The 16,705-nt window shown below is 35.6% G+C and overlaps 1 protein-coding gene across 1 annotated transcript in view; it reads left to right on the top strand.

Annotated features, from left to right (window-relative positions):
* The window catches only part of Lekr1 (leucine, glutamate and lysine rich 1), a 188,704-nt gene that overhangs the window by 123,137 nt on the left and 48,862 nt on the right, over window positions 1-16,705 (top strand). The window contains 2 exon segments of the mRNA XM_063249239.1: window positions 338-415; window positions 802-1,005. Coding sequence (XP_063105309.1) covers window positions 338-415; window positions 802-1,005 — 282 coding nt within the window.

Consider the following 16,705-nt stretch of genomic DNA (forward strand, 5'->3'; position numbering starts at 1 on the left):
GGGCCAGAAAGCTATCTACCAGTTTTATTTCTCTCTGTGGTACTTCCTGGGACCTGCCTCTGACTTAAATTTCCAGCGCCTTCACGTAGGATTTGGGCTATTTTGTTTGTTTGTTTTTTTATTTTTTTAATGTGCCCAGAGTTTATTTTTTATTTAAATATAAATCTTATAGGAGCTAACATAACTACTATAGAAGTAGACTGAATTTCTTTATTTCTTTAATGAAATCGTAATAATGAAGTTGTTAAATTCTACAGATGAGTTAATAATATGGAAAAACACTTATACTTCACTTTGTATTTTTTAACTAACTTGAAATACTTTTATATTATTTTAGGATTAAATCTAATGAAGCTGATGACTGTCAAAAAGAACTTAGAAAATTGAAGTTTGAATCCATTATCTCTGAATCACGGTAGATATTGCAAATTTTAAATCAGTATTTATGTAATCAGATTTGAAACCATATTTTAAATGATATTTTATTTTGAATGTACTTTTTATTTTTAATATATGTAATACCTAATTGAAGCTCATATTTTGTCATTTTTAATTACTTTTGCCTCTGCCTAATAGAACTATCCATGTTCTTTTTAAAAATTTTAAAAAATTTTTCCATGTTCTTAATATCCCTGATTTTTCAGTTTTTATGTTACAGTTTTAGTCTATAATTTTTATGTTACAGTTTTTATGTTACAGTTTTAGTCTATAATTTCAAATAAGATTTCCATATATCTTTGATAAATATAAAAACATTATCTAATTAAGCTGGTGGGATTTTTTTTTTCTGTTTCTTTTTAGGCACACTAGGTTGCTTAAAGAAAAAGAAGACTCTTTAATGACTTGTCAACAAATATATAAAACTTTACAGGAAGAGCTGTCTATAAAAGAAAGGCAAGAAGAAGACATAAAAAGAAGAATTCACCTTGCCGAAAATGAACTGCACATAACTAAAACTCTCTTGAATCAGACAAAGGAAGAGGTTGTAACATTGAAAAATGAAAGGTACAGCTAGAATAATTTCTTACAAACATATTTTATGTTTAATATTCCATATATATTTAAAACATCGTTTCCCTACACATTATATGAATGAAATTATAAGATTAAAGACATATTTAACCTCAAGGGATCTCACTGACTCGCTTAATAAGTGATTAAGTTGAATCCCAAATTAGTTAAATGACTTGCGTAAAGTGTAGGTCAGCTAGTGACAGAAGGGGAGGGACTCAAGTTGCAATTGATAGCAGATTTTTAAAGAGAAAAATCACATCATGTATGATACTTGTACTACTAAATTTCACCTGGGTCAGAGATTGGTAGATTAATTTTTCAATACCAAAATGTTTTGTTTTTGGTGGCGCTGGGTACTGAATCCAGGGCCTTGGACATACTGGACAAAGGCTTTTTTACTACTTTTCCTTTTTATTGGATTCTATTTTTTTTCTGTCTTCCTTATCAGTAACCACATTTTTTTGAGAGCTACTACACACAAAAATACCTCCTTACTTGATACTGAGGATACTAAAAAGCATATTGGTCCAGCTTTCAAAGATATTTTTGTTCATTTAATTTGTCTTAAATTAATCTTAACTGTAATGTTTCAGCTGTGCCTACTGTCTTTTTGTTTTCATTTACCTGGTAAATCTTTGTTCATCTTTTCTAAATCTTTTTGTTTGAAATGTATATCTGATGTATACTACAAGTTTTAGTATTTTAAACTTGTAGTGGATTTTAAACTCTGAGAATCTTTAATGTAAAAGATTATCCCATTTATATTTATTGGTATAATTATATTCTAGAAGAATACAAATTCTATAAGGGCAGGGATTTTTGTTTTGTGTTATTCTTTTTTTTTTTTTTTTTTGTCTTTTTCCTTTTTATCGGTACCGGGGATCAAACTCACAACTGCCTGCTTCCAAGGCAGGAGCTTATGCCGCTGAGCTAAACCTCCAGCCCCCATTTTGTGTTATTCTCTATACAGAGAAAACACATGATAGCTGCTTGTTTTTGATTCTTCTTATCATTCTTATCTTTCTGAACAGTTTTTACATTATTAAAATGCCTCATTTCCATTGACATCAGGTGAATAGGCTTAACTCTTTAGTCATATGAATGTCTGCTGTCTTCCTTCACAGTAACCATTGAGGAGACCCATCTTGTCTCACATTTTTCTGAGGACTGTCGTAAGTCAATTTAGGGCTTATTTGGGATCAGATGTAAAGTAAAATGATATATTCTATTTAAATTACTCCTGCAAATGTAAGAAGGGTGACTTAAAAAGTTTTGGTGGTTAGTAATATCAATAGATGAAATGTAGAGCTTTCTTGTAGGGTTGCTTTGAAATAGCTCACTAAATTGGATATATATATATATTTTGTCGTATTTTTAAAAATTTACTATAATTGTTATTGTACTTTCTGCTACAAGTACCAGGAAGACGAGATGGAGGGTTCTTTTTGCAGAAGAGGACAGAAAGATATAAAAAGCTAGAACTGACCCTATGGGAAAAAAATTGGCAGAACTGAAGTTAGAGGGGGAAGTGCATTTATAACCAGGAAACCATCACCCATTACTACAAATCCATTTAGTCGTACACTGCTTTCTCCCTCACACTCAGCTGCAGAAGCAGTGGTCAGAAAAGGCTACACTGAAAGGAAAGGAGTAGGTCTCTTTGGGCGCTAGGAATCGCAGCGGAGAAGGTCTTCCCGCTGTGGAAGGAGGCCCGCTGAGAAGGCCTCCTTCGTGGATGAAGAGGAATGCAGCAAAGCAGAGGGACAGTGCCAGAGACATGCATCCTTCAAATTCTCTGCAAGGAGAGTCCTCAGCCTCATCTTCCTGGGATACAAAATCTCTGAGGCCAGGCCTGGAACTCTTTGCAGGACCCTGAATGTACTTCGTATCATGGATTAAATATGGTCTGGGAGGTGCTCTGGGAGCCTAATTTCATTTTATGGAAAATTATTTCTATAGTAAACATGTGTTCTAAGTTTCTTATAACAAGCTTATACATATATTTTATCAGCTTAGCAACTTGTTATTGTAACAGAAAAATTTGCTCACGCACTAGCATGTGACCTACTGCTGGAACACACCCGTTCCTAATCGTTCTCACCCTTTGCATTCTCAAATATTTTATTAACCCTCTCTTGCTAAATTCCAAAGAAAAAGTATAGGACAAAATTGGATCTATTTTCTCATAACATGTTGAGAATGGCAAAGAGCATTTTTAGAGGAAAGGCTTAGTGATAATTCCCATTAGGTATAAGTTGCATACATGTAAATTATTCTCTGAGATAGAAGTCTGTAGCTGTTTATCTCTCCTCCTGTCTTTAATTTATCTTTGGTCCCTGTCCTCTCAAAGTATATATTTTTTGCTCCTTTTTTCCCTGCCCCACATTACATTAACTTCTCTTTTGACTTCTCTGTCATTTTTTGAGTTGAAAACTATAAACTTTCACCACAGAAAAATACACATAAAATCTAGCAAATTATTACAGAAGCACATGGAGTCCCCTATTTTCCTTTACATGCCATGAGCCTATGATTAAATGTGCCTGCTTTCTCAGTGATACCTTTCCCTCCCTTTCTTCCAGCCTCCTTTTGTTTTGCTTCCCTCTCGTCCCTTCCCCTTCAGATGTCTCAGGCGCTATCACACATTTCCGTCATGAGGGCCCTTTAATGCTTCTGTGGACATTATCTCACTTGTCTACACATTTTCCTATATAAGATAATGTCTACAGTGGAAGTACTACGGGTGACCAGACTGGTCTCACAGCTTCTTTCCTGCATTAATGTTCCATCTCCTTCCCAATCCCTCAGTCCATAGGTTTGATCACAGACCAAAAGAGCACTTTCTCTAATTCACCAACTCAGAGAGGAAGCCGCTTTCAAAATTACCACGGTTATGGCCTTCACCTTGAAACAAATGACTTTTTTAGATTTTATAGATGCAAACATTAAGGTCAACCAAGGCTAAATTTCTGGCTTAGGGTACCATAGTCAGCAAAGGCAGTAATAAAGCCCTGGATGGAGTATCTGACCTTATAACTCAGTTTCCCTTCACAATTTGAACTTTCCTTAGAATATGACTTTAAAAAAAAAAAAGAATAAAAACTATAATACAGAATTTCAAAACAGTAAAAGAGGATTAGCAATGGTTCATATATTGCATATTGTTGTCTTCAACGTAGTGTTCAAATTAGCAGACATATGCATGAAAAAATGATCAAATAATAAAAGCACAAATCATTCTTTTTGTTGGGCTAACAGAGATTAACGGTATAAATATCTGTCTTATATATAATCTTTTCTCTTCTTTCTTGCTTTTCTCTTTCCCTCATTCCAGTTGTTCCTGCTCCTTTTAGACATTTCCTCCCCTTTCACTTTCACAATATCTATTGTACATTATGGGTCCTGGTAACCCCTTCAGTTTTTTATACTAGAGAGACACTCTTGTGTTCATCCATGGTAGACTGAACCATTTTACCCATGAGCATGGGTTGTGTTCACCCGTGGTAGACTGAACCATTTTACCCGTGAGCATGTCTCAAGTTGCATCCATTTACTTTCAAAAGCCTTTAGATTATCCTTTTTTATAGCTGAGTTGCACTCCATTGTATAAAAATACCATATCTTCCTCATCCATTCTGCAGTTGGTGGGCAAACTACCCCTGCTTTTTTCTGGGTTCCTGTCTCTTGGATTATTATTTTCTCTCCTTTGACTTTCAGTCTATGAATTCTCTTTCAGAATTAAATGTGTTTCTTGTATACAGCATATTGATCAATTATTTCTTGATCCACTCTGTGTTTCTTTTTATTGGTAAACTGAGGCCATTTACATGAATGGTTATGACTGATATGCACAGGCTTGTCTTTGTCCTGTTACTTTCCTGTTGTTGATTCCCTACTTTGCCTCTGTTTAATTACTTGTCCTGCTTGATGATTTCTTTCTGTTGTTGTTCTTGGAATTATCATTTTTGTTTCTTTCTAGAATATTTTTCAGCATTCTTTGTAGGTTTGGTTTGGTAGTCATGAGTTTCTTCAGTAGTTATATGTCATGAAAGTATCTTATTTCTCCATTAATTTTGAAAGATAGTTTTGCAGTATACATCAGTCTGGGTTGGAAGTCGTTTTCTTTCAGAATTTGCAACACTTTACTCCAAACTCTTCTTGGCTTGATGGTTTGTGTTGAGAAGTCTTCCGTGATTCTGATGGGCTTTTGTTTATAGGGGATCTGTTTCTTTAACCTAACAGCTTTTAATATTGTGTTCTTGTCCTGAATTTCTGCGGGATCTTGATTATTATATGTTGAGGTACAGATTGATTTTGGTTATAGCTAGTTGGAGCTCATTTATCTGTATGTCAGGTCTTTTTCCCATGCTTGGAAAGTTTTCTGCTATTACTTGTGTATTCTTTGTATGTCATTTGTGTTGATTCCTGCTTTTTGCTGACACCTATCTATCTTACATTATTATTTTTCTTTGTATCACCTTATATCTTTGAGTTGTTATTTATTGGTACCTTGTTATTTTTAAGAGATCTTTCCTTTTGCGATTGCTAGCTGCAATCCTATCTTCAAGGTCTGAAAGTCTATCTTTAGTTGTGTTCAAATGGTTTTTCCAGCTTTCAATGGAATTTTTAATTTCCTGCATATCTCTTTGAATCTGTTTCATGCATTTCCGTTCTTCCCTCATTCAAGGTTTCTGTCATTTTCCTATGTTCCTCTTTCTTTTTGTCTTTTTCTTTAGCTATGCTCAGCAATTCTTTCATTATGGTTTCATTTCTTCTTTTACCTGAAATATTATTTCTGATTGGATTTCTTTTATAGCCTCATACATTTGTTTCTTCAGTTGCTATCATTTCAGAAATTTCATGTGGTGACTTCCAGTTTCTCCTATGTCTGTCTTCTGGACTTGTTCTCTGTGGGTTGGAGGTCTGAGATTGCATTTTTGCTCCTTTGTGTTGACATTTTCCTGGGTTCTTCTGGATGAGTGGGTTGTAGGGTCTGAGGTACTTCCCATGTTGGCTGCCCATCTGTGGTGCAGGGAAATGGGCCAGGCACCTGGGTTTCTCTGAACCTTGGTTCCTGAGGAGGCAGTAGGGTGTGGGGGTGGGCTTCTCTACACTTGTGCAATTACATTGAGACTTCCCTGATGGTAGTGGGTGCATGGGACATGGCTGGCTGTTGCTCTTGACCCCTGTGGTTACACTGAAACTCCCCCAATGTTAGCAGGTACGTGGGACATGGTTGGTTGCTTCTCTCAGACTTCAGTATCCATCAAGCACCAAGTTGTGTCAGTTATTCTCCCTGTGACTTCTTTTTCTCAGTTATGTTGTGGACACTGTCTTCAAGGGGCTCACTGTCTTCCAGAAGGCAGAAAAATGTAATTACTCCTTTTGGTGTCCTCTTTCTCTCTGTGTTACCCACTCTCATTCACTCAGTAACCACTAATTCCTTTCTCCTCTAAAGGACCTTGACAAAGTCAGAACTAGAGCTATAGCTTCAGATTGCAAATAAAATACAAACTTTTGATAATTACATCCTAAAAGGAGATAAACTCAATGTTTAGATACTTTAATGAGACTTGTCACATTTATATAATAGCTAGAAGCAATGAGAAGTAATTACTATATCTAATATTAGATATTAAAAGGATTCATAGGTGATATAAGGGCTCTGGGTTTTTTGTTTTGTTTTTGTGGTATTGTGGCCTTAGTATATGAAGAGTGGCTTTTGAATTAGGTATATACTTAAATCCCAGATTGACTAAAGTCCTTTGAAGGTTCTTTTTCTTGGTGTGTAAAATGTGCATATCAATGATAGCTCTCTTCTCATGAATAGTAAAACTCCTAATAGTATGTCTTTTAGACTGTAGATGTTCAGAAGATACTAATTTTCTCCTTGTCATCTTGTTTGGGTTGTTAACCATTAAAACATCATGATTTTAATTTTTATACCCTCCACTGGCTATGTAACTACTCAATAGATATCTCTTCAATTCAGTGTTACCTGAGGCATTCTAAGTAACATTCTGACATAATAAAGCTTGTCAAGGTTTTTTTCTGCATGACTCACCTCTTTCTTTAATTTCCTATCCATTGACAGCTTTCAGAACAACTGGTTTGCCAAACTCTTATGATATCATACACTTGCTGGCTTGTAATGGAGGCAGGAATTGTGACAGAATCAAAATTATCTCTTTGATTGACAATGTGGAGAAATTTCTAAAAGAACAACTTGTGAAGTAGAATTTAAAGCTACTGTTTTGGCATTATGGTTTGACATTTGTTTGCAGTTATGTTCTTAAGTGTAACTCAGAGAACTTAGATTTTCTTATGTATATAAGAAATAAGATTCTTTAGTTAATGTGTTTTGTTTTGTTTTATTTTGTTTTGGTATGAGGGATTGAACTCACAACCTCACACTTGCCAGGCAGGCACTTATTACAGTGAGCTAAATCCCCAGCCCTGGTTAACGTTTTAAAAATAAATATCCTTAAGTGCAAGTACATACTAATTTGTCTATTGTAGCAACTCCAAAAATATTATTTAAAAAAATCTGGTAAGATTGCAGAGTAAAGTGTCACAGATAGTCATACTTCTCTCTGAGCAACATGCAAAGCAAAGGCCGTGAGACAAAGTGCAGAGAGCCGCAGCTTGGCGTAAGCTTGCCCTAGCTTGGTCCCTGTGAATCACCTCAGACAACCACTAATCACTGAGTCTTCAGTTCTTTTGTGCGAATTACATTAACTTAAATCTAAAGAATGACAAGAAACAACCTTTGTATTTCCAGAGACTAAAACAGTGTGTGGCACATAGTAGGTACCCCAACATGTTCACTGTATGTATGTATGTGTGGGAATGAATTTAATTGCAATCATGAAACTGATCACAGAATTTAAAACATGGAAACTTCTAGTTTTTCTCTCAGGCCCAGACAGCTTCTGACTTCTCAAAAATCAGAGCTGAGAGTAAAATGTAAACACTCAGATTTTAGTGGTATTCTTTATTTTATTCCTAGAAAAATTCAAGTTTAGGGCTTATGTCTGTGTTGTTTACTATAATTATGAAGCACCAACATCTGTAAAACTGATTCTGAAGAAGAAGCCTGATATCTAAACAGCTGTATATTTTCTACTTTATATAATATGGAAAAATAGGGACCGTGCCTTCACAATTGTTTTAGTTCTCATAATTCCTCTGAGTTTTTTTTTTTTTATTTAAAGAGAGAAAAAAAAGAAAGGAAATAAAATTTTAAAAAAGCAGTAAAAGGGTAAAAATAATACAGAATTTCAAGGAAAAAATACAGTAAGATATCACTTGTTAATAGGTTACATATTGTCATCTTTGAAATAGTTGTCCAAATTATAAAATTAAAGCATGTAAAGTGAACATTCATACAATGAGATTGCAGACAGTGCCGATCAATGATCCAACAAAAGTTCAGTAATATGGATTTCCATCCTACACACTCAAACATACATGCAGTTATATCCCTTAGACTACCTTCCTTTCCTCTCTTTTTAATAACAATTATGCTTTTTGGGTTTTTTTACTCCCACAATTCTTATTATTTTTTTGGAGAGAATAAAACTTAACGTGGCTAAACAAAACAGAGTCGGTTAGAACAAAAGGATGAGCATAGTACATGATGTAAAAATAGAATATCAGGTGATCTAAAATGGTTACCATTGTGCCTCTTGCTATTTTTTTTAAAAGTTGCCTATATCGTCAGGTATAATAGAATTGATCAAAACAGTACAGAACAAGACCAATAAAACCTACACTGGAAACCTTACAGGATTTCAAAAGAAGATAATAGTCAAACCATAATGGGCATCTTAGTGAATCTTATTGCTTCCTCTGAGTTTTTAACAAAAAGTTTCACTACAGTCAGAAGTGGTCCTTTTAATTTTTTCTATCTAAGCTTGCCCTCTCTTAATATCTTAAGACAGTGTCTGAGTCACTTTCTCATCACTGGGGTAAAATACCCTAAAATACACCTAGAACTTAAAGGAAGAGAGGTTTATGTTGGCTCACAATTACGCGGTCAGCTGGCTCCAAAGCAGAAGCAGCATGGTGGGAGGCCCGGCTGGCCGACAGTTGCTCATCTCAGGACAGGCAGGCTGCAGGGAGGGAAAGGAGGAGCCAGGGAGACCCGCCTCTTCTCACCAGGCCCCACCTCCTAAGAGCATCTTCCAAAAGCCCTGCCTCTGGACACAGGAGAGTTTTGATGGACACTCTGGATCTAAGCCATAAGAGACAGATTTGTAATATTAACAAAGTACAAGCCTTTCAATAAGTTTGTTTTTGGAATCAGGACTATCTTTTTCACATATATAATCATCTCTGTATACATTACTCATTGCCCATTCTCTTCTAACTGGAAACAGTGAGTGCTTATAACATCACATGTAACTATTCTTTCTGCTTTGTCTCAGTAGTCTCACTGATAAGTTCTCAGAATCAGACACAGGGACTCAGCATGGAAATAAAGTATATGAAACCTTCTTGTTTCTATAAGCATAGTGTCAACCAAAATTACCACTGTGGCTGTAAATTGATATTTTTGTAGTAGTTCACTTAAAACAACTTATACTTTGTGGAAATGTCATAAAAGACCTTATAAGTCTTTGAAAATTCAGTGAATAATAATCATTTCATTAACATTTTTGAAACTTCACCTATTTTAGCTGCAACATTGTAATAATTTTTTAAAGGAATGCATAATAACAGTGCTTTATACTGATTTAATCAGAGGAAGGGTTATAGAATGGATTCTACTTTTTGTAGTGTCAAAATTATAACTCCTCCAGGGAGATTGAAATTCAAGCATCTTAGATAGTAAATACCATCTATTTTAGAGTAGAGGTAACTTCCAATATACATACAGTCATTATATGGAGATGTTTATTGGAATTTTCTAGTCAGTAAAGCCTGTTTTCAAACAGGAAACCTGATTTAAGAAGGAAGGTACATTAGAGGAAGAAAAGGAAAGAGGAAAGAAGGGAAGAAAGAGGAATGGAAGGAAGGGGAAGGGAAAAGGAGAGAGGGAGAGGTAGAGACAAGCAGAGCAGAAGAGAGAGAGAGAGAGAGAGAGAGATTAGGTTGAAGATTAAAAGCACCAAAATTGCCAAGACTCTGCCATCTGGCTACTTCTAATGTGTATACCACCAGCTACATCTCTTCTATGATCCTGGAATTTTGAAAAATTAGTGCTACTTTATTTGAAGTGCTGTATTTGTTTCCATTAACTGTTCCAGTTTATCTCACTCAAGGTTATTACAAAGTTCTAATATTATACTTAGGTTATAAAAAGTTACTACTTCAAGGTAGGCCATTGTATTTGTTTTCTATTGCTGTTGTGATAAATGATCATAAACCTAGTAGTTTAAGACAGCAAAAATTTATTATCTTATGGTCCTAGAGGTCTGAAGTTGGAATGACTTCATCATAATGAAAAACTTGTTCTTCAAAAGACACTGATAAAAAAATGAAAACAAAACCATAGACTGGGATAATATCTTTTCAAAAGATATATCAGTAAAGATCTTGTTTCCAGATTATGTAAAGAATTTTAGCAAGTCATTCATTTTAACACAAACAACTTAACAAAGAATGACCAAAAGATTTGAGCCGAGACTTCACCAAAGAAGAAATACAGATGACTAATAAGCACAAAAATGTTTATTGTCATTAGCCATTAGGAAATACAGGTTTAAACTACAACAAGATATTGAAACATAAAAACTTTAAAAGATCAAGTGTTGGAGTGGATATGGAGGAATTGCAGACCTCACACTCTACTAGTGGTGTGCAAATTGATACAACTTCTTTGAGATTTCTTTAAAAGTTGAATATGTACCTCCTCTGTTTTCCAGCCCTTTCACTCCTTCATTTTTACTGCAAAGATCTAAAAGCACATATTCTTACAAAAACTTGTAAACAGATATTGGTAATAGCCTTATTTGTAAAAGCCAAAATCTGTGTAGCAAACTAAATATTCATTAACAGTAATGAATAAATTGTGGTATATCTGTACAATGGAATACCATTCAACATAAAATGAGTGAACTATAGATACATAATTCAACATCCATATATCTAAAATTGATTATGCTGAGTAAAAGATGTTACATCAAAAAAGAAATTCTACTCTTATGATTTAATGTATAGAAATAGCTATATTCTGAAAGTCAGCTAACCTAGTGACAGAAGGAGGTGGAGGGAAGAGGAGCAGGAATAGAGGGGCACATCTTCCCCCACAGCTTAGGAGCCAAAGGAAGGTGAAAAAGCTGTTCGTTGCTCCCAACAGAGCAAAATCTCTAAAATACTCTCTTACATGGGCAAGTTGATAATATGAAAAGAAGCATATCTCACTCAGAAAAGCTAGGATCTATGGAGAAAACTGGGCTAATGAACTGCTTCCAAGAGAAAGAACAGTAGTGTATGCTAGAAATGTTCCCCCTCCACAGGACCTCCAACATGATTTCAGTTTTGATGGACGGTGACTTACAGTGCATCCTCCAACATAGCAGAGGCCAGTGCACTCTACCCTGATTCTCACGAGACTTGGCTATTAGGCTTGTTTGATATACACAAATCAAAATGAAAGTTTAAAGGGTCCTGCGATTTGTAAAATTTATTTCCTGTCTATCACAAGAACAACATTCCCAGGTAAGGGTTGCTCTTGAACTACATCCCGGAACAACACCTGTGACTCATTGCCACATGTGACACATAAAGTGAGCAAAAAATAAATTGTAGTATCATAAGCCATTGAAAACTCAGACCTTAACTCTGAGATAAAGTAAGGTAGAGAGGTCAAGTAGAGAACTAGATGCATGAGTCAGACACTCAGAAAATAGATCTGATGAAATTTGGGGATTGTAAGCATTAGAGGGAGGTAAGTCTGCAAAGACAGAAATGTCCTGGAGGAAAGGCACAATGAAGTTTTTAATACAGTCACACGTTTGCTGTTCTTTTTCTTTTTTCTTTTGCCTCTCTTTCATTTCCCCAGCCTAGAGACTGCTTTACAAGCTGTCACAGCCTGCTGGGTCTGCCTTAGACGTTAAAATATAAATCTTCCTTTTAAATTTGCCAGATTTTGAGGACCATTTGGACAGGGACCCTGTCTTCCTTGTTCACATTTGTGTTTCCAAGGCCACTGCCCTGTCTATAAAGGCAAGTGAACCCCAGTACATTGGAAAAAGACCTGCTTAGTCCTCACTTGACCCATTGTTCCCCTTTGTCTTCATCTTGGACTCTCTTACCTTCACCTATCTATTCTCTACTCAGACTTCATCGGTACTTGTTTTTATAAATATTGAGTGGATATGTGGAAGGACTATATAGGTATAAAAGGTAAAAGAGTACAATACAGCAAATATTTGTGCACTAACCACATGGCTTAGGAAAAAGGAGCCCTGCCACTGACTTTTAAGTCCCTTTTGTTTCTCCCCAATTCTCACAATCTCTCCCTCCTCAGCAGCAATCACCAGCCTACATTCTGTGGTTCTCACCAAACTAGGAATACGAGGAAACTTCCTCAAACTGACAAACACATTTACAAAAACTTATAGATAACATCTATTTTTAATTCTGTATAATTGTACTAAGCATGTCTCTATTCCTAAGAAAATAAAGTGTCCTGGCCTGTGGGTAAGTCCACAGAGACCCTAGAGGGGGAGTGGGAATGAAAGGGGACAAGAGACGTGAAGAATGGAGACAAGTCAGAAGTCCGATCAAATCTTGTTTATTCAATGAATGAGTATCAAACATATAGGGTATTGAGGAGGAGAGAGTTGGGTTCTGAGACATCAGCAGGTAACTTAGCAACAGTGGCAAGACTGAGGGTCATAGGTTAAATCAAATTTTCAAATTTCCCATGCAGGCTCATAAACATAATTCCTGAATAGGCCAAACAAGCTAGGCAAGGTGTTGCTTAACTACCAAACTTAATTCCTAGAGGGAGTTAAGGTGGTGCAGCCTGCAGATATAAGGTGGCAGCCAATTACAGGACTTCCCACAATAAAGTATTAGGTCTTGTGTTTTCTTCATAAAAGTAAAATCATTTGTAAGTATTATTCTGCAACTTATTTTTTGTTCTCAATACTATGTTCCTTGGATTTAACCATGGTGTACACGTAGCTGAGGATCATTCATTTGTTCATCAGTTTGGAGTTTTAAGGTACAGCATAATTTATTTATCCAGTCTGCTTTAGTTTTATTCCATGTTTTGGTATGTAGCAATTTCATTATTGTTCAGGTCTAAATATATTTAAATATCAACTATGATTTGATTGACCCATGAGTTACTCAGAAATACATTTTTAAAAATTTTCAAGTACATCTAGATATTTTATTGTTTTTATCCCTGACATTTCTTTTTTCTTAGCATATAGTTCACAGATTCTAAGACGTGTAACATGCAGCACATGCATAATTTTAAAATCTCTAGTTGCCACATTAGAATCTAAAAATGAACAAGTAGAAATGAAATTTAAAAGTATATTTTACTTGACCGAATATATCCAAAATATTATTTAAATATGTAATCAGGGCTGGAGCTCAGTAGTAAAGCATCTGCCCTGCACATGCAAAGCCTCAAGTTCAATTTCTAGCACTGCAAAAAATAAAATAAAATAGTTGTATGCAATTTTAGTGTAATTAGAAAGTCCTAACTAGCCTTCTTCATAAATAAATATGTGGTCATCTTTAGAAGTTATTTTAGATATTTTAATATTTGTTGGTAGTGGTTGGTGTTTTGTTTTGTTTCCAGTCTGTATGTGAAACTAATGGCTAATGTATTAGATGATGCAGATTTACTTTCTAGTCAAGTCTGGAGTCAGTTTCATATGAACTGGAAAATAATTGTGTATTTTTCCACAACTTGTATAAAAAAGTCTATAGATGAACCTTACATCAATCATATTATTTGCACTAGATCTTCTATAATTTCACTGATTTTTTTCTTTGCTTGATCCTTGGTTGTTGCATTACATAGCTACAGGAGAACCATTTACAAAACAGTCTCGAATTGTGCAGTCTCCATTTCCATGACCTTACTTTGAGGTTATGGACAGACTTATCTATGACTGAGGAATCTCTATGCTGAATTTTATCACAATGGTGTGGACTTGACAGTTTTCTTCTATAGTTCTATAAAATTTTTTATTATATGTTTTGATCCCACTTTAATGGATTCATGTAAGTTTAGAATATTCATAGTAATTTAAACCTATTATCATCATCAGCCCACAATAATGACTTTTGTTTTAAAGGTGTGTTGCTTGATAAAAATCTAGTTACATTCTTCTTTTCCTTTAATATATCCCTGTTATATATTTTCAAATTTTTCTTTCATCTTTACATGTCCTAATGTTCTAGGAGTGATTTTTTTTTTAAAGAGCATATAACTAGGGTTGGTTTGTTGATACCATCTGTTTTTCTCTTCTAATTCCTTATTTTGATTATTATTTCAAGCTTTCTGTTCCCTCCCTCTTTTTCTGCACTGTTTTCTCACTTGCAGCCTTTCCAGAGGAGGATTGTTGTAGTTTGTGTATTTTCTTAATGCTTTTTCCCACAAGAGTGTATTTGATTTCTATTCTTTTAGTAGTTACTCTTGAAATTTTACCATGTATCTTTAATGAAGTCTAAAGTTAAACTCTTGAATAATACATGGACCAAAGAATACTTGAGTAGCTGTCCTCCTGATGTGGGTACTACATTTTTGTCCAGTTTTCTATTTCTTTTTGTTCATTCCTCCAAAACACATAACCAAAATTATTATTTTAAAGAGACAGTTTATAGTTATCTATGTACAAGATTGGCTACCTAATTTTCAGGACCCAAAATGAAAATATAAGATACTTTGTTAAAGAAGCTATTTGCTTTCTTTAATGGTTTCTGTCTCAACATGCCCTGATTGCTTTTGTCTGCTGTTTTGTCTTGCTCCTTTGGGCATGGATCTGTTACAGTAAAGACAGCAGCAGTCCCTGTGAGAAGGCAGGAGAGAGGGTAGCTAAGAACAGCCTGGGGAAGGTAAAGCAGCAGCAAAAGGTAAAATCATGTCAGAATCGATGCTCCAAGTCCTTAGCACATGCTTGACCAAGTCACTAGTCTTCAAAGTACAAATCCAAGGATAAAATTGTTAAGAAATTCAGGGCAGTGGCCACAAATCACAAAGCTTGAAGCACAGAGTCCTTGTCAGAACCTGAGCCTTGTACAACTGGCCTGACATACACTGAAAAAACTGTCCCTGCCTGTGTGTCTGATAGTGTCTCTGTGTACCATACCATTCCTTTTTGCATGTCTCTGACCTGAGATTGTATTACAGCCTATAATGCATGTTCATTAGAAGCTTCTTGTGGAGGATTAACTAATGGTCAACTTGTAACACCCCACTGGACTGAACCAGTGTGGAAGGCCCACCTCAGGACTGTTGCCAACAGCATGAAAAGGAGACCTGGAGGGAAAGATGGTGTGCCTTTGATTCTCCTGGGGAAGCTTGTCACTCGGGCTTTCCTGATAGGAACTTGGCTATTCTCATCACTGGAGGAGCTCTGGACCTCACTGTTGCTGAGGATGGATGGCTTTGGTTCTTTTTGTGGGTGCTCTGGTCCTTACCTTCAGTATCACTTCCTGGCTCCAGTGCAGATCTCTCAGCCTCCTGCCACAAATCCTTTACTCCGCTGGCGCAGATGGTTCTACCTTTCACCACTGGCCTTTGGGCCTTCCCAGTGCAGTTCCTTGATACAGACCTGCACGAAACATTGTTGTAGCTGGACTCAAGGAAGACACTGCCATGGGCTCTTAGGTCTTCGGGTGGATTCATGCAAGAATCACCTTGGGATCCAGACTCTCACCTGGATTCTTGGGGTGTCTAGTGTATGGACAGATCTCCTGTACTCCTTTGTCCTTATCTCTTTCAGTGAGTATTATAAAATAATTCTATAAATTATGTGTCCTGTATTAAATCTTTTCCCTTGTATTCCCTAACTGTAACACTCCTTTACTTAAGATCCTTGAGCCCCAGGGGTAACCCCTCAGTTTTTGTTCATCTGAGTATGTTTTTATTTCAGCTGATCCTGAAAGAGTTTCTCTTGGTAAACAAATTTATGTTCATGGCTATTTTCCCATAGGACTTTTAAGGATGTATGTCCTTATAGGACTTTTATTCCCCAGTTTTTTGTCATCCTTTGTTTTTGTTGAGAAAAAAATTAGTTTCCTTTGAAAATTTTCTCTTTAACTTCTTTTTAAGACATTCCCTTTAAACCTTGGTGTTTACCATTTTCACTATGAGATGCCCAGATGTGGGATTTATTTTTATTTATCTTGCTTGGAATCCAGTGAGTTCTCTGGATTTGAGGATAAACTGATATTTTTTGTTAGTCTGGGTCATTTCCTTCAAATGCTGCTACCTCCCCTTTCTCTTCTTTGCTTCTGAAATAGCGCGCACACACACACACACACACACACACACACACACACGATCTTTTCATTCTATCCTTTGTATTTTAACTTTTATATTTTCTGTGCTTTCAGATTAAATTCTGTACATTTTTGAATTTTCCTTTTATTGCTTAGTTTTTCAGCTATCAATTATCTGCTATACGACTACCCCTGAATTTTTAATCTCAGTTATTGTATTTTTTCATTACTACAAGTTCAGTTTGGTTCTTAGATTTCATTGGCCCTTTAA

This window comes from Cavia porcellus, unplaced genomic scaffold (genome assembly GCF_034190915.1).
Source record: "Cavia porcellus strain 051 isolate PalLab524CR breed Dunkin Hartley unplaced genomic scaffold, mCavPor4.1 scaffold_5, whole genome shotgun sequence".
Lineage (NCBI taxonomy): Eukaryota > Metazoa > Chordata > Mammalia > Rodentia > Caviidae > Cavia > Cavia porcellus.